The sequence below is a fragment of the Leptonychotes weddellii genome, chromosome 12, assembly GCF_054177405.1.
Source record: "Leptonychotes weddellii isolate Sample4059 chromosome 12, ASM5417740v2, whole genome shotgun sequence".
Classification (NCBI taxonomy): Eukaryota; Metazoa; Chordata; class Mammalia; order Carnivora; family Phocidae; genus Leptonychotes; species Leptonychotes weddellii.
This window is the reverse complement of record NC_138380.1, coordinates 1,122,665-1,149,082: the sequence shown is the minus strand read 5'-3', so window position 1 is coordinate 1,149,082 and position 26,418 is coordinate 1,122,665. Positions and strand designations below refer to the sequence as shown.

Here is a 26,418-nt window from a genome sequence, read left to right as displayed (position 1 = left end):
CTGAGGCTCCACGCTGGTGTGGGATCTCGAGCTGACACGGAGGGCCAAGCGTCCTTGCAGGGTCCGACGTGGAGCGACAAGGCGCGGTCATGATTCATGGCACCGAGAGCAGGCTAGCTGCTCGCAGATTCCGGAGAATTAATCTGCTCGGTTACAGCCCACACTGGCTTCCAGCCGGACTCGCAGCTACTTCCTCCTGGGACCTCGAGGCCCGCATTCGGATGCGTCAGGTGTGGGGCGGACCGCGGTGCAACAGACAGAGACGCATCCCAGTCCTTCCGAAATGAAATCCGAGGGCTTCATGTGGGGTCCGGACTCAGAACCCCTCTCTTTTTAAGGCAGCTCAGGTCACTTTCTTTTAGTCCTTGAAGCTGGCTTTAAAACCCCGTCCAGCTGCTCTTTTATTCCGAGGGGCTGCTCTGTATGCTGGGGCTGTATGGAGGCCGTCCCTGCAGGAGGCCACGGCCGGGCTGGGGACATGTGCAGCCCTCCCTCCTGGGTGGCTGTCCGTGTGGACGATGGTTGCCGGCCGTTGTCCCGAGCCGGCAGGATCCTTGGATAAAATGCTACGAGGAACCTCTCTTGTTTTATTACATGATGACGCCCTCTGGACCACTGTCTGTGAGGGAAGAGGAGGGACAGGAGGGAAGCCTGATCAGGTCTTCCCTACACACGGAGTTTAAACCACGCCGGGGGAGCTAGCTCAGAATCCCACTTCACCTGGAGCCAGTCCGACACTTGAGGAGGTCAAAACGACGCTTAAAAACGTCCAGAACTAAATTCGGGGAGTGATGGATTTATGAAGTCAGGTCAGTTGTGTGACGTGGATGGCTAATGTCCCCCTTGCTTGTCAGGATTATGATAATAAGGTATTTGCGGTGTGTGCAGAGAGGGAAGTTTCCAGAACTCAGTCCGTGGTCTGTCGTGAGCGCTGGGGACACACGGAGCACCAAACAGAACCTGCATTGATAAAGCAGATCCGTGTGGGCCGGGAGGGCGGGGTGGGTGTGTGAGTCATTCCTTACTTTATGAAGGGATTTATTTAAATCCCCCCATATCTAGGAAGCTTCCTCTAGTGCATTTAAAATGGAACCCTCTCTTTTAAAAATCCCATCTTGCTGACAACATGTGAAATTCGAGGCGGACAGACCTACCGCGTGTGGTGCTCAAGTGGAAAAGCATGTAAACTGTCACAAAAAAAGAACACAGAAAAAGATTCCCATACAGAAGACGGAGCAGGAGCAAGATACAGGGGCGGTTTCCGGTGTTTCCCGCCCGAGAAGCGTCACAGGCTCCGCGCTCTGCGGACCAGCGCAAGGTGTGCTCCCCGGATGCGGCTGCACAACCGGGGACCCAGCACCACGGCCCCCTGCAGGCCGCCCGCCCCTCCCCCCCGATGTCTTCCCCGCGGCCCTGCACGGTCGGCTAGTGCGCACACCCGGGCCCCATCCAGTGCGGCGCTCGATGGATATTCATCGCCGTTAGTCTCTACTTCACTCAGGGTCCATTGGTTCCCAAGTTTACGCACCGGCTAAATACATTTTTTAAGACCAGGGAGGTTTTTAAGCCCTAGATAAAAAGTATTAATCGTTAAACAATGAACATCTAGAGAACACTAGTATGATTAAAGTATTAAAATTTGTTGTTTTGTTGTTGTTTTTTTTACAGCGAAAGGATGGATTTGAAGTTTAAGGAAACCAAGCTCTTGATGGGCTTAGCTTCGAGCTCTCTTGCAGTTTGCTCCCTGGCTGCGGGCTCATGCGGACTGTCCACCCACTTCGGCCAGCCCAGCCCCGTCGCAGGTGCGCACGAGCGGGGGGTGGGGGGGTGGGGGGGGCGCGGCAGGGGCCTGCGCGTGCGCACTCCTCCGCACGACTTCCAGCAGCCCGTTCCGTGGTGAGGCTGAATACACGTAAATGAGTTTCGTTACAGACTTTTTTTTTTTTTTTAAGATTTTATCTACTTGACAGAGAGAGATACAGCGAGAGAGGGAACACAAGCAGGGGGAGGGTCAGAGGGAGAAGCTGACTCCCCGCTGAGCAGGGAGCCCGATGTGGGGCTCGATCCCAGGACTCTGGGATCATGACCTGAGCCGAAGGCAGACGCTTAACAACTGAGCCACCCAGGCGCCCCCGTTACTGACTTTTTACCCACAGGTTTGCAAACGGCAGGGATCCCGTGTGCTCCTTTCCTCAAGGTAAAAAGACAAGGTGTGTCAAGTGTGCAAGAGGGAAAAGCCTTCACTTTGCACGAGCAGGTGGTCTCCGTTCTGCCGTCAGGAGGCGTCGAGCAACGGCTCTCTCTAGCTGAAGGCCTTCGAAGGTGCCAAGTGGCCCGACACCGCCCGAGGAGAGCGGAGCCCACCGCGCAGGGCCAGAGCTCCGCCTCGGTCCGCAGGACAAGATCGGGCGGCTGTGGGCACCACCCCCACGGGTGCGCGCACGCACACGCCCGACCCGCATGACGCAGGCTCGCACACGCCCGACCTGGACGCGCACACGCCCGACCCGCATGACCCGGGCTCGCACACGCCCACGCGGGCTCGCACACGCCTGACTCAGGCTCTCACGCACGCACCGCTGTCCTGTGCCTTCTGTGCCAAGAAGTTTCTGATGCCCTTAACCAACTGGAGGCCTGAAAAATCACAGCCGGGAGGATTCCTGCTGACCTCGGAGATGAATTATAATCTTTTGTCACTGGATCAGAGGAGACAAGTTTACATCCTGTTCCCTTGAAAATCAAGTATACCAGGACCCAAATCCAAAATAATCATTTTTCAGGAGAAACTGAGAAGCTTCCCAGTTTTTATAAAAGATGTAAGTCAGACAAAGTAGGGCTCTGGAGGTGTGCACACTCGCTTCAAACCCACCACCTCCAGTACTGCAGGGGAACGCGGGGCTGCTTAGGGTCCTGACCGCCCGTCCTCCAGCCGGGCGCCTGCACACCGCGGGGGGCAGCCACGGAGCACGTGCGCCAGGCGCCCAGGTGTAAGTGAGCGCGCTGGCCGTTCGGGGTGGGGAGGGCGGGATGAGGGGAGACGGCCCAGCGCTCGGAGAGCACGCTGCCGCGCATGCACAGGCGTGGCTGCCTCTCACACCCGCCGGAGCAGCAGGTGCCGTGGGCACAGGGCGTCAAGGAGATGCAGAGGCCGCAGGGGTCGTGGAAGCGCACAGGTGTGGTCGAGCCTCCTCTCCGTGAGGTTCCACGCAGCTCAGGGAAAGGCCCATGTCATGAATGTACGTGCACGAGTGTGTCCTGGGAGCACATTGGTGGTGGCCGGAAAGGGGCCTGCAGGACCCCTGCCAAGCCACCGGGAACGGCAGACGGCTCACGTTAGGGAGCCTGCGGCTCAGAGCAGGTTCTCCGGAGCGCCCGTGTGGCGGGGACACAGAAGTCAGCCAGGCCGGGCCGCACGGGTTGCTCTTGAGCAGAGAAACAAGTCCTTCAGGGTGACTGAGCCTCCACTGCTCACAAAGTGGCACCACGGGCTCTGTTTGCCCCCCTCCTCCCTCAGTCCTCCCCTCTGCTGGGGACAGTGCTGAGCACCGTGAGTCCAGGCTCGGTGCTGACCGTGCAGCACTGGGCCCCTCCTGGCCTCATGGAAAAGGGGAAGCAGATACCCAAGGAGGAGTCAGGAGGGACCGCGGAGGTCGGAAGCACAGCATGGGACTGTCAATACTTAGCACGGTGTGTTCTGTCCTGCGGAAGTCCAGGGGACCGTGGGGGGCGCTTATGAAAGAGTCACTAATTCAAAGGGGCAGAGGCACCGTCCCCAGCACCGCTGCCCCAGCCAACCGCACCCGTTCTTGCCGAGGCCTCGGAATCGTACTTAACACCGCCTGTGAGCCGCCACTGCCAAGTGACCAGGATGGCTGTGCGTGGGGACTTCCTGCCACCAGGATGGACGGGGGTCTTGGCAGGAGCAGGGACATGCCCTCACCATGTGGGGAGGAACTGAGCGCGGGAATTGCTGCCAGGAAGGGCCTGGGCACAGGCAGCCTCCCTGGAGGCCTCTGGGGTCTGCAGGGAGAGGGTCACGGCCGCGAGTGGAGTGGTCTGGCTGGCAGTGGGTGGAGCTCTGCTGGAGAGCTAGGAGCAAAGCCACTGGGCATGTGTGGCAGGGCCCAGTGAGGGTGGCCTGCCTGGGGACAGCAGGACAGACGGGTGACGCTGCTCACGGGGAAGGGGGACAAGGGGATGGACAAGCTGGTGGCCCGTGGTCCAGCAGAAGGAAGCGAGCTCACAGGAGGGCCGGCCCCGAACACCAACCGAGTCAAGTGGGTTGACCTAGGTTTTGTGGTCTCTCATGTGGGCTGCATGTCTGCCCACAGACTAGTCAGACCGGGGAGAAGCACCGTGGGTGACCCCAGGAGGCTGCGTGAGCAGATCTGACCCAGGAGGTGGGGGGGTGGATGCTTGCTCTGCAGGCCGGCCTCACGGGGACCCACGTCTACCCCCCAGCACGTCTGAGCGCCCACAGCTGTCAGCCGCACCCGGCTCGCTCCACAGGGCAGAGACTGTTTAGGAGATGAACTGTGGGATCGTGGTTCACAAAATTACCCAAATACATCGTGCTTGTGGCGCTTCCTTGGAGTAAGCGGTCCCACTGTGTCTTGTTCTCCCCCTTAACCAGCTTGCCTACCGTGTGCCCAGTGTGCCCTGGCTGGGGTCACAGCACAGGGATGCGGCTGCCGGGACGCTCACCTGAGTCTGGGCTGCAGCGGGCTGAGAGCACCCGGCTCCCGGCTCTGCAGACCGCCCCTGCCCGGTCTGACCCTGCGTGCCTGTCGCTGCCGCGAGCTACGAGGCTGCTCGGGGTGGGAAGTGTGGATCACGTCAGGTGAGGGAAGAAATACGCGCACCCCCGCCTGATGGAGGCCCCGTCTTCTACGACAGTGGCGCTCCCGAGGCGCCCCCCCCCCCCACCATGTTCTGGACACTCTGTCAGCCTGAGACTTCCATGAAGCTGGAGATGAGGCGTTTCTGCTTTGAAGTCATGCTGAAGCCAGACTATCTGTGAACTTCATTTTCTGCTGGTTCTTCAGGTTTTTATGCTTCAACCACACATAAAAAAAGAGATGTTGCCCCCTTGACACACACCCTTCTTTGCGGCCTGTTCTCCCAACCAGTCTTGTCTGTGGCAGAGCCAGCCGCGTGCGTGGCCACGGGCGAGCCCATGTAGGGGGTGGGCTCAGGCCTCCTGCACACTCCACCCCTCTCGTCCAGCCAATCCCCCAGCCCTGCCTACACTGTCGCTTCCCCGGTGGCTCCAGACTGACCCAAGTCAGTGGGCCTGCCATTCCAGGCCCTAAACAACCCCTCCCCAGGTCCGCTGCTCGCCCCGTCTCTGCGGTGCTGGCTCTGGGCATCCTGCTGCCCTCCACCATCTCCTCCTCCTGGGCTCTACCACTTGCAGAAAAGCCAGGGCTCTGCGTTGACCCGGCCAGCTGGAGGCCTTCTGGCAGGTCGCCAGACCTCTGAGATCTGCTACCTCAGTTTACAACAAAGTGTCCGAACGAATAAGCCTCAGGCCCCCTTCTGTTCCGAGGGCAAGAGTCCGTAGCCCTGGTCAACGTTCTGCCCTAGGTGGGGAGTGAGGCACCCCCAGGACCCTGCATCCCAAGTGAGGTCCTCATGGCACGTACCACCCCTACAAACTGCAGGTTGCAGACTCTGTCTGTTTCTCCCCACGGAGGATAAACTCAGCGAGGGTGACCTCGTCTTCTGGCCTGTTCACCGTGCCTCCCCCAACACCGAGCCTGGCAAGCGTTCCGTAAACACCAGGCTGAAAAGACACTTCTACAGCTTCGCCACGAGAAGGACAGCGTGGTACAGTGACAGTGACCACGAGGCCCGGCAGGGATCCAGGAGAGAAGGGAGCTGGGGAGCCGTGGAGCAGTACGAGAAAGGCCCTGAGCCCCAAGGTCAGAGAGGCTGTGGGCCCCGAGGGGCGCAGTGGGGCTCAGATGCCATGCGGACACCGCGTGGAGAACAGATGCAGTCAGGACTGAGCAGGGAGATGGTTCCAGAGGCCGCCGCAGCAGGGCTGGGAGAAACGGGGTGCCCACCCTCAGTGCTGTTCCCTAGAGCTGCGTGGCCCCGTGGGACTCCCTGTGATGACGGGTGCTCTGTGTCCCCCACCATGGCGGTCACGAGTCACGTGTGGCATTGGGCACATGCTGTGTGGCCAGCATGACGGAGGCACCGATTTTCACATTTTAATACACTTAAGTCGGCACGTGTGGCTAATGGTCACGTATGGAACAGGGCATCTCTGGAGGAGTGACAGGTTTAAGAAAGTTCAAGGAGCCGTGGAATATTATTTAAGGAAGATATTTTGATAGTTAACAACACTATTATATATTTGAAAGTTACTGAAAGAGTAGATCTTAAATGTTCTCACCACAAAAAAGAATCATAATAACCATGTGAGGTGATGGAGGTGCTAACTAATCCTGTTTTGGCAATCATTTTATAATACACACATTTACCGATTTACCACGTTGTATACCTTAAACTTACACAATGTTTTATTGCAATTATGTCTTAGTAAAGCTGGGAAACATTTTTAAAAAGGTATTTTGATATCATTACTTATAATAGATAATGAGTCACGGTGTGAAGACACACAGCGGGCCGGACTCTCAACTAGTCCAGTTAATCTTTCTGCTTGGTCATCTCTCTTGGTTCCCAAAGCTAGTATCCCATCTTCTTCTTTGACCTGCTATTTTTTTTTTTTTAAGATTTTAAAATTTATTTTAGAGAGTGAGAGAGAGTAGGGGGAGGGGTATAGGAGAGAGAGAATCCGAAGCAGATTCCCCACTGAGGGTGGAGCTCGATCCTCTGACCGAGACCATGACCTGAGCCGAAATCAAGAGTCAGACACTTAACCGACTGAGCCACCCAGGTGCTCTGAATTTGACCTGCTATTAAAAGTTAACATCTCTTACAAGAAAACGTAGAGGGAAATCTTTTTTTCTTCTTCTTTTTTTTTTTTTTTAAGATTTATTTATTTGAGAGAGCGAGAATGAGAGAGAGAGCATGAGAGGGGGGAGGGTTAGAGGGAGAAGCAGGCTCCTCGCTGAGCAGGGAGCCTGATGCGGGACTCGATCCAGGGACTCCAGGATCATGACCTGAGCCGAAGGCAGTCGCCCAACCAACTGAGCCACCCAGGTGCCCCCCTTTTTTTGTGTGTGTGAATAATAGGCATCCTAATGGGTGTAAGCTGATAGTTCATGGTGGGTTTGATGTGCATTTCTTATACCAGACAATTCGCTGCGAACTTTAAAAATGGGGTGGTCTGTTCATTGGCATGGAAGAGGCAATGGTATCGAGGACCCGGGCAGTGAAGTCACATCCCAGTGAGGCCACCTGATGGCTGTGCGACCCTGGTGAGGTAAGCCCAAATGTCTTTACCTGCGAAACAGTAATAAAAGTGTCACCTCCACAGAGCCATTGTCTGACACCACTTTAAATGTAGACACATAAAGTTGGGGATAGGTTTAAAAAAATTCTTCTGTGTATTTCCCATGTTGATTATGTTTTACTCTAGGGAAAAATCAGCTAAATAGATAAAAATTGTATGTGTTCATATACAAAGGCCTAAAATGATGCATGCTACAGAGGTTAAGGGTCATCACAACTGCAGATGAAGGCGAGGAGGTAAGAAAATTTGCCCTTTCTGCTTTATATGTTTTGGTAACCTTTTGACAGGCATGTATATGTTATTGCTTTTATTTATTTTTGTTTTTTAGTTTTATTGAGTTTTAGATTTTAATTCCAGTGTAGTTAACATATAGTGTTATATTAGTTTCAGGAGTGCAATATAGTGATTCATGTGGGGAGAATCTTCATGACATTGGCTTTGGCAAAAGATTTCCTGGACAGGACACTAAACTCATAGGCAACAACAGGAAAAATAGACAAATGGGACTTCATAAAAACTAAATGCTTTCGTGCACCAAGGACACCATTGGGAGAATGAACATACATATTTTCTCCCATAGAATTTCCCCACTCTATGGGAGGAAATATTTGCAAATCACATATCTGATAAGGGATTAATATTCAGAATATATAAAGAACCTCTATAACTCAATAACAACTAAAACCAAATAGCCCAATTAAAAAATGGGCAAAAATGCTCCAAAGGAAATATCCAAATAGCCAACAAACATGAAAAGATGCTCAATATCATACTCATTAGGAAAATGCAAATCAAAACCACCACGAGACACCACTTCACACACATTAGGATGGCTACTTCCAAAAACACAGAATAACGAAGACTGGAAAAGACGTGGAGTGATTAGACCCCTCGTGAGCTGCTGGTGGGAGAGTGAAATGGAGCAGCCGCTGAGGAAAACAGTGTGGCACGTCCTCAGAAAGTTAACCATCCAACGAGCATGTGGTTCCGCAACTGCACTCTGGGTCTGTACCCCGAAGAGGAGGAAGCAGAAACTCAGAGAGGTGTTTGTACGCCCACGTTCGCAGCAGCATGACGCACAGGGGCTGCAGGCTGGACGCACCCCCAGTGTCCATCCGTCGGGGGTGATCGGTCAACAGAGTGTGGTCTGTCCACATGACGGACTATGTTCCAGTCACCTGCGCCATGGGTGAGCCTGGAGGACACTAAGTGAGTTAATCCCGTCACGGAAGGACACATGCTGGGGTTCCCAGGAACGAGGCCCGCGGCACCGTGAGTTTTAGGGACAGTGACCAGAATGGAGCTGTTACATGCCCTCCTGCAGGCAGCTGTTGGCTGAGGGGCACCGTGCGACAGAAAACAGGAAGCAGGTCAGGCTGCTGAGACGGAAGGAGGTGCTGGACCCACGGCCTCGTGGACGCGCAGGCCCGCCCACATTCCCACCGCTCGGCCACTTCAGTGGCACGTCCGCACACCTGTGCGCCTGAGGGGCAGGGGAGTCCCATGTACAGTGAGGTCCCTGGTCCTGAGGCCCTCGGCAGACAAAGGAATGGGCCTCCCCAAGCTCCAGGGGGCTTTCCGAACACGAGCCGCAGCGGGGAGGCCGTGGTGCGCACTCGGAGCAGCCCAGTGGGGCTCAGTGGGTGGGTATCTGTGATGGCCCCCTGGCGAGTGACAGGGCCAGCTAGCAGCCGCTGCCTCAGGGTGACCCTCCGCCTGGCACCCACTTCCTTTAAAAAATTGCAACTAAAAACAAAAACAAAAACAAAAACACCTGGCCGAAGAGATGTCCCGGACACAAATTTAAAAGGCACAACTTTGGAAAACATCTTGGCTGCAGACACATTCCGGCTACACTTGAGCCTCGTTCTCCGGTGAGAGAGGAGCACGCTCCTGAAAACGGGTTCTGATGAAAATATTAACTGTGAGTGAGAAATGCACTCGTGGCAACAGGGGATGTGCAGGAGGATTTTGCAGACGGGGCAGAGAGCAGGAGCCTATTTGCTTTGATATCAAACTGCATTGTCGTCTGCTTGCTAATAAACTAGACAGTGGAGAAAGCTTGAATTGCGCCTCGCGCGTTCTCGCCCCTAACTAGGACGCGGGCCTTAATCCCCGGGAGCCCGAGTGATGCGCGTGGGGCCGCAGCTGGGCCTGCGAGGGCTCGAGGGTGTGGGTGCCCCACGCAGGCCGGCCGTGCAGGGGAGCTTTGGAAGTGCATTCTTTGGTCCGCATGCAATTCATTCCTTCTAAGAAAAGGAAATGGGAAGAAAGGTTTCGTGTCCAGGCTTTGGGCCTTTGATCATTTGATGAACGCTGGGTCTGCAGCGCGGCCTCCAGCTTCTCAGGCCAGACAAAGGCAGCCCAGGCCCCACCGGGCTGGCAGCTCGAGCCAGAACAAAACCCCAGGCAGCTGCGCAGTGTGGCGGCCTGGGAAAGACCCACCTCGGCCAGCGAGGGGCCGCCCTGCCCTTTGATCTCTCCGGAGACCCAGCCCAGGCCCCAGGTCAGAGGATTTCACACTGCACGCCCCCTGGGCAGAGGGGAGCGGGTCAAGAACAGAATGGGGGTGACCATCTCAGACGTGGCCTGGAGACTGCCCTCCTTGGCCAGTTCCACTCGGCTGGGCTCCATTGTTGAAGGCTGGCCACACTTGAAGGGGGTCTGACGGTCCATCCTACAGCGGAGCCACTCAATGGCAGGCCGGCCTCGGACAATGCAGCCAGCCCCGCCCCTGCCGGCCCCTCGGGCTGCCACATTCTTCGGCTGCGCTGCTTCTGGTGAAGCAGGTCTGCACCTCTGAAAATCCAGGACACCAACGTGACCCCCACAGTGCTGAGAAAGCCGTGGCGTCCGTCCGCTGCCTGTGGGGGAGCCGGTTCCATTCTGAGGCAAATGTGCACTGTGGGTTATCGTGTCACGTTGCTTTTCCACCACGGGGGTCACTCAAATACCAACGAGGGTCCACAGGCTTCCGAAGGAATGCTGGTCTAATGGGAGGGAAATACCGAGTGTGCAACAGGCAGAAAGGGAGGGGCGGGTGTAAGGGAGGAAAGGTAAATTCTCTTAGGAGCTCCGAGCTCCCAATAATTGCAAATTTGCAAATGGAAAGATGTATTTGATAAGGCACAGTGGCATCAATAGCTAGGAAAGTTTAACTAAAATGTTAGGGTTGTGTTAGGATCAAAAACCAAAATAGGTCATTAAAAACAGTATTGGATCATTTGTCTTTTTGCTTCGGTTTCTTTGCGCATCGCCAGCGCTCAGCTAATTTAGGGCACTTAAGGTAAGATTTGATGGTGCAAAGCCAGTTTCTTGCTCTCTGCCGTGGCCCGCCCGGGGGGGTTGCAGACATGGAGCAGGGTACGGGGCGCACGGCCCGGGGTCTGGTTTGGGCCCTCCAGTCGCCGGTCGTACGGCATCCATCACTCGGGCGTGCTGGTCCTTGTGTGTAAGACAGCGGGCTACACACCCACATCCTTGGTCTAGGGACGCGTTCCCTTTTTCTCCTTTTTAACCAGAAGAAAGTGGAGGATGGAAAATGCTTAGTTTGGAGTTGCCAGCATCTGTGTGAAAAGGTACTGAAACTCATTTCTATCGTCAGCGCCTGCTCGTTTCTGGGCAAGGGATGAAGGGTGGGCGTCCTGGAAGGCAGGGGCCCGTCCGTGAGAACACGCAGGCCTGGGCACGCGTGCGCATAGACGGAGAGAACGCTTTGTTCACGGGTGAGAAAGACGGAAGGTGTCCCCACTCAGCTCGAGTCCTTCCGAGTCCGTGGGATGTGGACAGGCACTGTGGGAAGAGCGGTGTTTTCTCAGAGAGGCTTAGGAAATGCCGCAGGATTCCTCAGTCGCCATGGTAATTCGCGTGTCCATGACGCAGGTCCATTGTGAGTCCTTCCCGAAAGTGGCTGTGGAGCATGCTCCCTGGTCTCTAAGGAGACACCTCAGGGCTTTGGCGCGGGGAGCACGTTTGAGCGACCAGACCAGCTCAGCGTCCACACCTCCACAGGGGCAAAGGGGGCCGGAGGGCTAGGCTTAGGCTCTGCCCCAGGGGAGCAGCTCGCTGCTGGCTGAGGGGGGGCCCCTCGCAGGCCGGGCTTGCAGCCCCAGCTGCCGGACTGGTGCCTCCTCCTCTCGGGTTAGGATGCTTCAGGGCAAAGCCCTGTGCGCCGTGTGTGTGTGTGCGGGGGCTGCAGGGGCTGCAGGGGTGAAAGTGTGCTGGACGGGGGTGTTGAGGGGTTGCCGGGGGAGAAGGCCACGGCAGGCCCACGATACCGCACCCTGCACACACAGCTTTAGCACAGGGAGGTTTGCACGGAACGCGTGAAGGACACCGATCTGCTGCAGCAGTCAAGGAGCCGAAGGCGGTCTTTGCCTCGGCGCTGACGTTAATCGTGACCTCGGCAGCAGCTACTTACCCACACCTACTGTGCGCTTGCCCCAGAAATACCCTGCTTGCTGCAAACAGCCTTCACGTGGCTCAGGAAAGGGACAAGCATCGGCTAATCTCCTCCAAAGCCGAGGAGAGCACTATCCCCAGGTTGCCACGGCAACGCGGTCCCAGCTCGGCCGCCACAAAGCAGCCACGCTCCCCGCCTCACCTTTGGCCATCTTGTTGAGAACCATGTCGATCAGGACGTAGGTGCCGCTCCTGCCCGCGCCGTCACTGCCAACGGAAGGGGAGAGGTGAGAACACCGCCGGCCACGGGAACCCCACGCCCACCAAAGCCAGCGACAGCGTATTTCCCTCCGTGTTAAGTGGGGCTCGTGGGGGGAGAGGAAGGCTTGAATTTGAAAGAGGAAGAAAGTGGGGTGAGAAGAATCACAGGATGGGAGAGGGGAGGGGGAGGAGGGGGAGGGGAAAGGAGGGGAAAGGGAGACGGGGAGGGGAGGAGGGGGAGGAGGAAGGGGAGGAGGAGGAGGAGGAAGGGGAGGAGGAAGGGGAGCAGGAAGGGGAGCCTTAGCATCACCGGCAGTGTGGATGAGCCATGGTGTCTGCGTAGGTTTGCTCCTGTCTCCCTTTTCCTCCCTCTCTGGCCAAAGACGTGGTCAGTTTTGTCAGAATAAACAAAGGATGCGTCTGGCCGTGTCCGCGTTGAGGGTGTTTGCGCTGGGGTGAGCGAGGTCACCCCAGCTGCGACTGGGGTCCCCGGGAGAGGACATCAGCCCGCGGAGGGCAGGGAGGCTCCTTCCTGGGGAAGGCGGCCGCTTTGTGAGGCGTGAGGGCGCGTCTCCCCTCGTCTCAGAGGCTGCGAGTCCCCCGGGAGCAGTTGCTCGACGGACTGTCCCATGCCCACTCCTCGCAAAGGCAGCTGTGTCCACTGCCGGACCAGGGATGACGGGACCAAGCGCCCTGTTTGCGGCCGAACGCCGGCCGCGGTCCTGGGAGACCTGGTGGGGTCTCGGCGGCCTTTGTGGGAAAGGCTCAGGGGCTCTGGCTTTACCAGACCCTCAAACCGGGAGCTGGAGGAGCCGCGGGGACCCACAGGGTGCGCACGTGTGCAGAGCTCGCTCACCACCCCGTCCCCACTGCACAGGTAGGTGGCCCTACCTGTCCCGCTGCAGACGGGCCTCCCTCCCTCCCACAGCTGCTCGGACCCCTGCACACACCGGTGACCGCTGTGGCCAGCTCGGGTCCTCATCACACACCCACGTGGAAGCACGCGGACACACGCAGGGACACACCACACGTGCTGACACACATGCACCCGACAGACACGCACACATGCGGTTACACACACACGGATACACACGCACCCGACACACACACACACACGGGGTTACCCAAACACACACAGATACACACGCACCCGACACACACACATGCAGTCACACAAACACACACGGATACACACTCACCCGACAGACACACACACATGCAGTCACACAAACACACACGGATACACACTCACCCGACAGACACACACACATGCAGTCACACACACACACGGATACACACGCACCCGACACACACACACGCAGTTACACAAACACACACGGATACACACGCACCTGACAGACACACACACATGCAGTCACACAAACACACACGGATACACACGCACCCGACAACACACACACATGCGGTTACACAAACACACACGGATACACACGCACCCGACAGACACACACACATGCAGTTACACACAGATACACACGCACCTGACAGACACACATGCGGTTACACAAACACACGGATACACACGCACCCGACAGACACACACACATGCGGTTACACAAACACACACGGATACACACGCACCTGACACACACACATGCAGTTATACAGTGATACACACGTACACACACGCACACATGCACCCGACACACACATATACACACACCCGACAGGAACACACATTCACACACACACCCGACACACACACACATGCAGTCACACAAACACACACGGATACACACGCACCCGACAGACACACATGCAAACACACGGATACACACGCACCTGACAGACACACATGCGGTTACACAAACACACACAGATACACTCACCCGACAACACAAACACACACGGATACACACGCACCCGACACACACACACATGCAGTCACACAAACACACGGATACACACGCACCTGACACACATGCGGTTACACAAACATGGATACACACGCACCCGACAGACACACACACACACACACACACACTGACAGACTAGGGGTCTGATCCTGGGACAGAGCTCCTTTCCATCCAGCAGAAAGGAACCTTCTGTAGGACAGTTCTACCAATCGGAGCAGGTTCTTTACCCAGATGAGGAGGGTGTGAAGCCCGGGGGAGACGGCACCCCGACAGTGAGTTTCGGGCGGCCCTCTGCTTATCTGCGTGGCTGTAACATGCTTGAGGAGCCGCTGGATTTTACCAAAGGCCAGACTCCCATCCTACACGGGGCAAGGCCATCCCTGTGCTAATTCCCGATGCTGTCCCTGTTCCTAACGGGCCCCGAGCATTCCCCAGCATCCAAACCTCAGCTGAGTGACTTGGCGGCGGAGACATTGCCACGGATGGACAATCCCGTCCCAAGGTGTTTGTGTGGGGGCAGCACGCGGGCTTGAGAAAACACAGGGTGTGAGGTCGCGCGTGTGGCCGTGGCCTGCGGGGCCCAGCACCGGGGCGGCCCAGGCAGGTCATGCGGCACGCACGCCACGCACGTCATGAGCGGCCTAGAAACTTCTGTCTGCAGCTTCGGTTCCCTTCAGAAGTGCCAGTTAGGTGCATTACGAAGCAAGGACAGAGTTCGGCGGGTATATTTAACTGTAGCTTTCTTGTCAGGTAGGGAGCACCGGTTAATCCGTGTGAAAAGTTGTACTTGCCTGCAGTGAACAATTATTGGACAAGAACGGCCCCTGTAGCACTTGTTTACTTTTCTGAAATAAAAAGAGACAGAAATCATGGTTATGCACTACGACTCTTATGTCTTGCAAACTAACTCTTAAGCCGAAACAAATAGACCATATCTTTGACATCATTTTGCAAGAATAGCCTGTTTTGACAAAGAAAATCAAAATTACACACACATTTTCAAAGATTTATTTTTCTTTTCAATATTAAATGATTAGACAGAGCTTTAAAAACAATTCTTACATTTTTGCAATTTCCCTTTCCCTTTCCAAGTGAGAACCCGGGGCTTCCATCACCAGCCTGTCCTACCCCTCCGTCTGCGGCTCCCATCAGCTGACTGGTTGGTTGTTACATGAGGATCTACGTTCTTTGCTAAAATGTTTGAGTTTTGCAATTTATGCTCAAAATTTCTTACATTCTAGACATCATACTGGAATATAATATTACTCTATTGTCTCAAAACAGCATCTTACAGGTCCTTCTGGATCCGTCCATTTGGTCGGATTTCTAAATTGCAGAGAAACCGCAGTTGAGACAAGTCCTTCCTTTGTATAAATCTGCATATGTTTACAAACAACTCTGCTGTGCAGATTTTAGACCAGAATTTATGAGAATTAACAATAAGCATAGATTATTTTGTAACCAAGCCTTAAATCAAAACAAAGCCCTGATTTCAAATCCACTGTATCAGCTCCAAATTTGTTGAAAGTGAAACAACTAAGCATGTTTACAAAGGACATCAGATTTCTCAATAAAATATTTCTGAATAGAGAAAAGTCAATGAAAAAATGTGTGAAGGGCCGTGTTCTAAAATGCTCCCTAGGAATTTCCGCAACGTATATGACATGAAGCTAAATTTAAAACGAATGACAGTGCAGAAATAAAAATCTTTTTCCTTGCACTGGACATGGGAAAACATCACACATCTTTGTGAAGGCTTGCCTGCCCAGCAGAGTCAGCTGGAAGCTCATATTCTGTCAACTGGTGGCCTTGCCTCGAAACCTCAGAGCTGAGGGGTCAGGAGGTGGGGAGGGGGGCGAGGGAGGAGGCGGCTGGTGCAGGTGCCCAGCGGGTATTTCCATGTCTGCCCCCAGAGCAGAGCCCAGACAACATGGTGGGGAGCCCACCAGGGCAGCAGTGATTGGTGGCATGTGGAGCTTGCAGACCACCCAAGATGTCTTAAAAATGAGAAGACCCAGAAACATGGGTAGAACAAGCTGCTCAGGGTCCCTATGGCCACATGGCTATTTCTGCTGGACTTTTTCTTACTTTTGAGGTCCACTGCAGTGTGAGGGTTTCTTGGGAAGGTGAAGGAAGTACAAGTGAACTCATTAAAATCAACAGTGGGCCAGAATGCCCGGAAGGTTCTTGGGCCTTTGAGAATAAAACAGACTGGAAAATGAATCGACTAATATCTCCATCTAAAACCTCCCATTCTTTGGGGCGCCTGGCTGGCCCAGCTGGTGGATGTTCAACTCTTGATCTCGGGGTCGTGAGTTCGAGCCCCAGGCTGGGTGTAGAGAGTACTTTAAAATTAAGAAAAAAAAATCTTAAAACTCCCATTCTTGACTCAGGTTGTAAAGGCAACATGAGCTTTAGGTCTGACAAAATAGATGCCAGATCCCCAGGATGTACCTCAGTGTGAGTGACGTGAGGCCCACCAGCTCCAACAAGGTTGTGTGTGGGCACGCTCGCCCCACTTGTGCACGTGTGTGCAGAATCAAGCAAACTCAGGGTCAGACTAGATTTAGGAAGGCTTTATTCCTATGGGCCTTTTACTTTCAAACAGAGGATTTTATTAGAAATCTCTTGGTAAGGGCGCCTGGGTGGCTCAGTCGGTTGAGCGACTGCCTTCGGCTCAGGTCATGATCTCGGAGTCCCGGGATCGAGTCCCGCATCGGGCTCCCTGCTCGGCGGGGAGTCTGCTTCTCCCTCTGACCCTCCCCCCTCTCATGTGCTCTCTCTCTCTCATTCTCTCTGTCAAATAATAAATAAAATCTTAAAAAAAAAAAAAAGAAATCTCTTGGTCGCTGAATCTTTTAGATGTGAACCTCCAACAGTCTGTGATAGTTCATACTTGGTAGTCCAGGCTCAACGTTTGCCTGCTCACACACTGCTCAATCTCCAGGTTCTGGGCATTTTTTCTGATGGGGCCAAGCGCAAAAGTAGTACATTAAAAAAAAAAAGAAACAACCACCAAATTCCCTTGTTTGGACTGTATCAGTTTCAGAAAACCGTAACTGTAAGGGGCCAGGAGAACAGGAGTGTCCCGTTCGTAGCTGGTCAGCCCCGTTTTTGGCAAAATGCATTAAGAATAACTGCCCTTAGGGGCGCCTGGGTGGCTCAATTGGTTAAGCGACTGCCTTCGGCTCAGGTCATGATCCTGGAGTCCCGGGATCGAGTCCCGCATCGGGCTCCCTGCTCGGCGGGGAGTCTGCTTCTCCCTCTCCCGCTCCCCCCTCTTGTGCTCTCTCCCTCTCTCAAATAAATAAATAAAATCTTTAAAAAAAAAAAGAATAACTGCTCTTATAGAAGACTAAATGCTCTAATAACTGCTTCCGCGGTCCCTGCTCTCCTGTTACAGAATATTTGAAGTATTACTTTCTCCAGCACATTGCAACTGGCTGCCTCAGCAGGACCCAGGGAGGTTTCAATGCGGCTTTAATAATCCATGCTGGCCCCGCCCCGGGCTAAACCTATTTACAAACAGCCACGAACAATCAAGGAGACGCGCAGTGTGAATACAATGTGCTGCTGCCGTGGTTTAGAATTTTATTTACAAAGAATCACGTGCTTGTATTATTACAACATAAAACATCACAAATAGAAAAGTAAAAAGCGAAACGTAGTCCACAAAAGCGTTCACCTGGTTGACCCAAGACAGAGATGCAGAGTATTCATGAAGATGAGAAATACACAGCTGTCTTGTTTGACTCGATTAGAACAAACCATCCGTCAGCAAGAGATTGCAAACATTCAGGAAAATGGATATTATATATATTTCAACAGGAGGAATTCACGAGAAAGAACGATTAGTAATACAAACCAACCCCCGGGTCACTGAGTGAGAAGGAACCGCCATGCGACCAACAGCAAGCAAAGGTCAGAGGTCGTGAGAGGCTCGGAAAAGGGGCTTTTTCCCCCACTGCCCTGCAGCAGAATCACAGCCTCCAATGATCACTTTTGTGACTATGCAACTGGGCTCATATTACTAGCTGCAACATCACAAAAATGACACTGGCCACCGCTCGTAGCTGGCAAAGTAAGGGTCTGTCCGTTTCTACAGGGATCAGCGTTGTGAGTGCCGTTGCCCACAGCAAGAAGGGAGAGACTCAGAGACAGAGAGAGAGTTTTTAAAAGCAAAGCCCTCACATGTGATGCTAATTATCTCTTGGTTTTTGCAGCTTCTCTTTAGAGTGGAAATGTGCTCCCTCTGGGCTCCAGAAGTCTGTAATTACACGTCTCCGTGCCCGACGCACCCTGGCCAGAGTGGGGGAAGGCTGGGCAAGTGTTCGGGGTCCGGGTCGGGGTTGGGGTGGGGGGAGGGGGAGACCTGTGCGTAAGGCGACCACTGTCTTCGGAAGCCGAAGCCTCTTCCCAATTGCTGAACTTTGGGTGGCTCTTTTACCCAGAAAACCCCAAAGCGGCAGTCCGTGCCCGAGAGTGATGCTCCCGAGAACGCGATCGCTCGTGCCCACCGTCCAGTGAGCGCACGACAGGTGGCTGCCAGGTCTGGAAAACTGGGCGGTGCCGAGTCAGGCAAGCCAGCAAAGCTTTTGATTCTGATGGACTTGCAAATTTCAACTGAACAAAAACCTCTGGAGCCTTATCTCCTAAGCCTCTGGGGAAAGGGAACTTTGGGAGTCCGTGTTTCTTCAGGACAGGTTGTAAGCACAGACGGCTGGTTGTGTATTGTTCAGTTCCATATATGGATATGGATTTCGACGTACGCCCATATGCATATATGCACAAACCCACTGGATGAGCGTAAAGACGGGGGTTAGGACGATCTGCTACCTGTGTAGCCACATCCATTTTGCCAGTAACGGCTGTTTCTCGAAGACTCTATCTCAGGAAATGCGCCCTAGGTCAGATTTTTAGATAGCCTGTCTTTAGGCATAAATTTGTATTAAGGAAAGGTATCTGACAGCCAGGACGTGGGGGTGGATTGGGAGGGAACTGTGTGTAGTCAGTGCTTTGCGGTGCGTTCAGGACTCGATGCATCATGTGCGCTCGGCCTCTCTGGGCGAGGTCAGCAAACGTGCGCCATGGCTGAGATGCCATGTGCCCGTCTCTCCGGGAGCTCTTTCACACGCTATTTGATCCAAAGAACTATTCAAACAAAAATTCTGTTTTGCTTTTCAAAGTAGACTAAAAGGCAAGAGAAATAGTATCACAATAACCTTGAGAATGTCTAACACACAAATTAAAGAAATGCAGAGATCAGCCTGAAACCCCACTGTCTCGAGTTACATAGCCAGAGACTCAAGGATGGTAACTGTTCAGATACAAATCACTCTGTGATTGGGTACAATGCTGGATTAAGGTGCATTTTATTTCTTAGTTCGTTGTTTTGGATCTCTGTCTGCTTTTGTGATCAGGCAGGTTTCCAATCCGTTAAACGTTAAGAGGGGCTCTACGGAACGGAGAGCTCAGTTATCATGCTGCTCAACGCCTGCCTCGCTTGGTGGCTGCTCATTCTTCACCACCATGCAACAGCCAGTGCTGACCACCGTTATCACCGAATCCAATGGACAATCCAAGCTTCCATCTTAAATTTCCCCCTTTTTTGCCTTGTCAATATCTTCCTGAAAGATGGAGTCCAGCATTCATCTCAACAGTTCAATAAACACACTTTAAAACAAGACAGCCCCCTGGGCGACTGGCTGACCGGAGCGTGAACAAAGACTGGACGTTTCCAGACTGTCAGTTTCAAAACTGCACTAGACTACACAGTCATGTGCTGCTTCCATGCAGGCTCTCCCCCAAGGTCTAAGGTCACCCGGGCTGGAATCTGGCCCCACACTTGTTACATCTCATTATCCTGTCCAACCAGATAGTATCCAAACTAAAAATCTGCCTTTTCCTCATCCATATTCCGTGAAGCATGAACTTCAGGACTCTACCACTTGGAGAATCTTATCAGAAATAATGACCGCATTTCCACAATTCTAAGGCATCTATGTCCCCCCCCCTTTTTAACTCCTCTAAAACCAGAAAACATCTTTCAGTTAATATGTACCTTTAACATAATCTCCTTCCCCTCCCCTCTCCTATATATAATCATAAATACAGTTGACCCTGGAACAACATGGCTCTGAGCTGCGCTGGTCCACTTACACCTGAGTTTTTTTTTTTTTGATAAATACAGGATGACACTGAAAATGTATTTTCTCTTCCTTGTGATTTTCTTCATAACATTTTCTTTTCTCCAGCGTACTGTTATTGTAAGACTACAGCGTATAATACACACACCATACAAGCTATGTGTTAATTGACTTCTTATGTTACCGGTAAGGCTTCCAGTCAACAGGAGGTTATTAGAAGTTACGTTTCGGGGGAGTCAAAAGTTAAACGTGTATTTTCAACTGTGTGGGGGTTGGTGCCTCAACGCTGTGTTGTTCAAGGATCAACTGTATATTTATAATCTATAAATATAAAACGGATGGCGTGTCTTACAGCAAATGGCCTCTTAGACACAGGAAATCTGGTATCAGACCGCGTTCCCCCCTCTCTTATGCCCACACTCTAACACGTTACCCTGCTTAGAGCGCTGTTTGTCATACCTGCGGAAATCCAGGAGGGACCTCGCGGAGGAAGGCACTCCCTGGTCATACCAGCTCAGGAAGTGGAACTGAGTCACCGTGCGCGTCTCGTTGGTTTGAAGGTTCTTCAGATAGAAGCTCCTCACGAGGAAATCCTCACACCAGATGTGCTCGGAGACTAGGTTTACCTAGACAGGAGGACAGGGTGCATTGGGACGTAAAGCATTGTCTGAGCAGGGAGCCACTCTGAGCAGCGAAGGGCGGATACTACGAGGACCGCATGTGGGTCGACAGCGGGCTTAATGGCTCTTCCCACCTTCTCAGTTTTAACGGGGTTTATGCAAAAGATAACTGTGGGTTTTTAATGTCACCTAGGTGCATTAGTCAGATTATGAGAAAATTGTGTTACAACCCAAAATGATTCCAGCTTTCATCTTTTGTATTTCTAAGCTATCTAAACCTTCAAGAAAAACTATACCTTGGAACAAGAACACCTGTGGGTTCCACTATAACTTAGGTTTCACTGCAGGTGGTTATCAGCTAGAGGTGGAGAGGAGACCAAAGGAGTCACGCAGATAGCGTGACTCGGCACTTCTCGGGGCCAAGCCCCTTCTCAGCAGCCCAAAAGCCACGACTCTGTGATCTAGGATTCATCTTCACGCTTCCACCATGGGACTTTGGCCTTCTGACTAATTTTTAACGCAAAACAACAGATGCATGCTGGTACGTGTTGAACTGCCCAAGTTGGTGCAGTTCGTTGTCGATGTGGGTAGAGTCCAGCTAGAGAAAGAAGCTTGCCAGCAGGCGGCCCTCAAGGAAGGTCGAATCTACAGACCCACAGCCCTGAGCGCTGCGCAGGCAGGGCTCTTCCGACAACAGACCCAGGAAGGGTCTTTACTCGGGGCCTGGCTCAGTGGGCCTCCCTGCGAGGTAAATGTGTTTTGGTTCCTCCTGTCTGAATTTGGAATCCTAAGACTTTAAAAATGAAGACCACACTCTTTATGCCAGAGCCCGAGGTGCCACAGCATATGGTCTTTTGGAGGGTGTGGGCACCTACGGACTGCGGGGCCCTGGGGATGCCTGGGGAAGGGGCCGCCCGGGGAGGTGGGGGCGCTGCTGTTCCCCGCGGCCGCGGGTGGGTGGGCGGGCGCCTGGGGAGTACCTCGTAGACGTGGTAGAGGTTGGAGCCTTCGTCGGGCCAGTAGTGGTAACACTGTCGGATGCCGTTCTCCGAGAGGGGCGTCAGCATGACGATGACCACACAGCCACGCTCCCACACCATCTGCAGACAGAGGAAGGCCCGCGGCCACCGCGTGACTGGGAGGTCCGCGCGACACGCGCAGTGGCCGCGCTCAGCGACGCGGGCCCAAGGTGCTCGCGCACGGACCAGCATCCCCCTTTCATCGGACCCTCCTCCTCCATAGCCGGCTTCCCATCTCAGAACACGCCCCGTAGCCTCCATGGTCCATGCAATACTAAAAACAGCCACCAGGGGTTCATTCCACACCTCCCAGAACCTCTTAAGACCCGCGTTCAGCGGTCTGGCTTCCCAACTTTGGATCTGTGAAGGGAGCTTTCTACCACGCGGCACAAACCCACAACATGGGCCCGCGGGCGGGCGGGCGGGCGCCGCTCTGCGTATGTCCGCCCCTCCGCATGGTGCAGACTGAAACTGGTCGACACCATCATTTTTTGGTCGTTGTCATTATTCTGCAGGACTAGAAAACCATTTTGCTTTGTGAAGCTGCCGTCCTGTCAGAAGCAGGCTCTCCTTCATGTACCTGCACGGAATATGACCATGCTCCTCAATGAAAACAGAACCGAGTTAATAATTCATAGCAGCCACATTATGAAGCGTCTCCCAGACACAGCGAACCGATGGCCGCACATCCAAATGCGGAGAGGGGGCAGACCCCAAGGCCCTCCACGGGACTCCCTCTCAAACGCAACTCCCAACTTCGTGGCTGTGGGCCTGTGTATTAACACTGGAGCATAATCACGAAAACCATGAATTCTATGGGGCACGCTGAGGTGGCACTTGCAGACGTGTATTAGCATATTAAATTATAGAGTGAAGAGGAGTCTGCTTTCCCCACAGTGGGTTACAGTGACTTGACAGAAATATTTATAAGCAACTGCATTTAGATGTAAATTTCATATCTAAGAGCTCTTCTATTTCTTTTAAATACAGATATAACAATCCAATTAGAATCTTGTCATTTTAAAAAAAATCCACATAGCTCAAATATAAAATGCGTTTCCTTCATAGTTCATGTTATTAAATAGCCCCCTTTAAGTGATATTTTAAAAAGAGCCGTGTCCATGGTATTTTCCTCTTTGAATACTGATTTATATTCCCGCGTGATGGGAATAGTCCATGCTTTTACGGCACTGTGCTGTGTCTCATTAACATTGGAATCTCATGGAAACTGCTGGTGTTTATGAAAAAGCCCACAGATAAATATGAATTATGCCCGAACCTATATGCCTTCATTTTCCTTAGCGCAAAGCCAACCACAAGATGAGAATTCAAAGCATGTGTCTCACTTGCAGCTTTCAGGCTTTGCAGCCTGCCCCACTAAATTGGTCCTTCCAGCACATAACAATTTAATGTGTCTTTAGAAGGTGGAGAAGCTCATTGAAGCCATTACGAAAATGAGAAGAAACAGAGATTTTATGAGTGTAATAAAAATACAATGATCTAGACCATAAACTAATCATCTCACGCTCTTCTTGTGCCACCCAAGTGTGACATTAGGAAGCCCCTCATTTAAAGAGGAGTCCGCCCAGCCGGGCAGTCCCGTTCATTGGTCCGCGCACGCCGTGCTTCCATTCAGGAGCCCGCCCGGCTCTCTGAAGACTTGGTTAAGATTAAATCCAAATGAAACTTAATTTAAACAAACAATCCCAAAGGCACTCTTGGGGATCATATTTCTCTTTAGGTCACCGTGTCTAAGAGCAGAGAGGGGAATTTAGTAAATCACACAAACAGGCGGCCCCCTCGGGGCCTGTGTGTCCGCTTGCTGGGCGGCGGGAGTCGGTGCGCAGGGCAACGGAGCTGTTCCTGCGTCGCTTCCCACCTGCAGCCGCTGCGTCACCCGCTGACCCTCACGACAGGCTGAGAAGAGTTAATGCGGGTTCTGGTGGGATCCAGGACGCCAGCCAAAGTTCAGGTTAGAAACAGGGACAAGTTTCTCTGTTTCCCCTTCCGTGGCTCCCCCGGCCCTCGGGCAGTACCCAGCTGCAGGAGGGGCTGTTTGTGCGGCTAGTCTTCTGATCTTTCTCTTCTGGGAAGCAGCTATCCACCCGGAGGCCCCACTGAATCTCAGAAGCGAGGCAGTTTGCTGAGTGAGTGAGCTAAATGTGTGAATGCCAGAAATGGTGATTTCTAGCACTTTTCTGTTCAGCATCAGAGACCATGACACTCCCGGTCACCTCCTGGTTTACCGGGCACCTTTACGGAGCACCCAGCACGTCAGGAGATTCAGAGGTAACTAGAAGTGCCCGCTGAAAGTGGGGTGGGGACTGCGCCCCGCAGTGCGCCACAGGGGTCTGCAGTCCTGCCCACAGCTCCTTTCGCGCCCAGTGGGTGACTTTTCCCAAACAGGAAGCAGCTGCTTCCATCCCTGGATCCAGACGAGGCCACCAACATGGATGAAACATGAGCCTTCAGGGCTGGATCCTGAGTATAAACCAGGGCTGCGCTTGGAGGAGCTTTCTGGGGAGCTTCTCAGATGCTCCGGCGCCCCCCCTCGGGAGTCCCCCCCGAAGGCCCGGGACACCTCAACAGTACGGCTTCACGGCTAGGGATGGGAGTGATGGCGGCCTCTGGGGTTTATGGTCCCCGCCAACCTCTTCTTTGGCGACTGTGTGCTGCGGGAGTGGGAGGTATCTACTCGGTGTCCCATGTCACCACCTGCCGCCAGTCCTTGGGAACCTGCCCCAGGCTGCGTCTCCCGGGGACGCAGCGGAGACGCGGCGGAGATGCTCACGACGCCGTCACTGCCGATGGGGACCCGCGCGTGGCCTTGGGCAGCAAGCAGGCAGGTAACGGGACATCCCGTGGCTCAGAAGGTCGCTCTGGTGACAGGAAGCACACACCTGGGCTGCTGCGTGATCCACCCTGAGGCAGTTTACTGACGGTTGATAAGAAAAGCCAGATTGCTCTTTGTTACCGGTTGAGTTTTGTCCCCCGAAGAAGATATACTGAAGCCCCAACTGCTGGGACCTGCGAATGTGACCTTACTTGGAAATAAGGTCTCTGCTGATGTCGTTGAGTTATAGAGGGGGTCATACTGAATTAGAGTGGGCCTCATAAGAAGAGGGAAACCCTGGGTGAAGACAGACCCTGGCGGGAAGGCTCGGGACTGCGTGGGCCCCCCAGATGCTGAAAGGAGGAAGCCCCTCCGGCACCTTGATTCCAGATGTCCGGCCTCCAGAACTCTCAGAGAAGCCCCCCAGCAGTAGAAAATCCAAGCTTAGCCTGTGACTCCCCAAAAGCTTGACTACGAGCCTACAGTCGACTAGAAGCCTTACCAGTAACGCAAGCAGCCGATTAACACATGGTTTATAGGTTATATGTACATTATTTGCTATATTCTTATAATAAGGTAAGCTGGAGGAAAGAAAACGTTATCAATAAAATCATAAGGAAGAGAAACTACGTTTACAGCACTGTCCTGGAAAACATCTGCGTCCAGAGGCCCCGGGCAGCTCAGACCCGCGTTCGAGGCTCAGTGGCATGCTCACTGCCAGTGGCCTCCTTGGGGCTGAGCGTGCCCCTCCAAGGGGCCTATACAAACCCAATTAAAGCAGATGGAAGGAAACCACAGTCGTCTCCTCATCCAAAGTCTTTTTCGAAAACTAGCTCTTCAGCAAGCCAAACTCTTTCAAAGCCCAGCTAAGACGTGATTAAAGGAAAGCTGACCCATCCAAAATCGCAAAGGCCCAGGTCATGTTCTCCGCCAGGCACCCGGTTCCTCCAGGCATAAAACTTCTTCCTGTACTTAGATCTCTTGTGATGTGTCCCTTTCTACCTTGCATCATCCTTATCATGTGCTCACATCTTTCTCCCGCTAGCCTGGCATCTCCGAGAAGACCGGATGCTGGTCTGGGCACCGTTTCTACCCTCCACGGCAGCCAGGACCGTGACTTACTAGAGAGGATGCTCGGCTGAAAACAATACATATGTTTAAAAGAGACCCTTTGACTATTTCTGTAAAAAGAGATAAAATGCTGTCAAAGGCATGCCTGGAAGAAGTTCTCCCAGGACCTGCTTAACGTTGAGAAAAGCTTTTTTTATTTTTCATTCTTTTAGCACATGAACTGTTTGCCTGGGTGATGGAGCTGCGGGTGCGTGAGGCAGACAGCTCTTCTCCACGGGCTCCACATCCCCCCGCAATCCTGACTGTACAGTGCCTTTCTGTGGTGGACTTATTTTTACAGGCTGAACAGAGATCATCTGAAGTCTGGCCATGAGGAGGCTGACTCACATTTCAAAATAATAAGGAGTCAATTAATGAGGTTTAGTAATGCTTGCGTTTTCCTCCTTACATGCTCGCTGACGTCAGTCAGCTCTAATGTGGTCTGAAATAGACCCAAAAGGGAAAAACAGGTGTCTGGAACACCTCTGCAGTCGAGGCCCCGCCCTAGGCCTCCCCGAACACCGCGTCCGCGCAGGGCAGCAAGCCCCCTGCGGTCACGCGCTCCGCGTCAAGCCACCACGGACGGGGGCGGGGGGAGACTTCTGCTACGTCTTCCGTGCACAACTCATAACGCGCCCACCTGACCTGCTGCTCAGCACACAAACGGGTCAGCGCGCCTCCCTCGGCCACGAAGCCGCCCTCCTCGCTGTGTGATGTTGAGTGCC

The 26,418-nt window shown here is 53.3% G+C and overlaps 1 protein-coding gene across 1 annotated transcript in view; it reads right to left on the bottom strand.

Moving 5' to 3' along the window:
* Nucleotides 1–26,418, bottom strand: part of PTPRN2 (protein tyrosine phosphatase receptor type N2) — a 715,790-nt gene that overhangs the window by 11,185 nt on the left and 678,187 nt on the right. Inside the window, exons 18-21 of the mRNA XM_081800880.1 lie at nt 21,712–21,831; nt 20,571–20,737; nt 14,757–14,810; nt 12,030–12,094 (exon numbers count right to left, since the gene is read on the bottom strand). Coding sequence (XP_081657006.1) covers nt 12,030–12,094; nt 14,757–14,810; nt 20,571–20,737; nt 21,712–21,831 — 406 coding nt within the window. The remainder of the gene's footprint in view (nt 1–12,029; nt 12,095–14,756; nt 14,811–20,570; nt 20,738–21,711; nt 21,832–26,418) is intronic.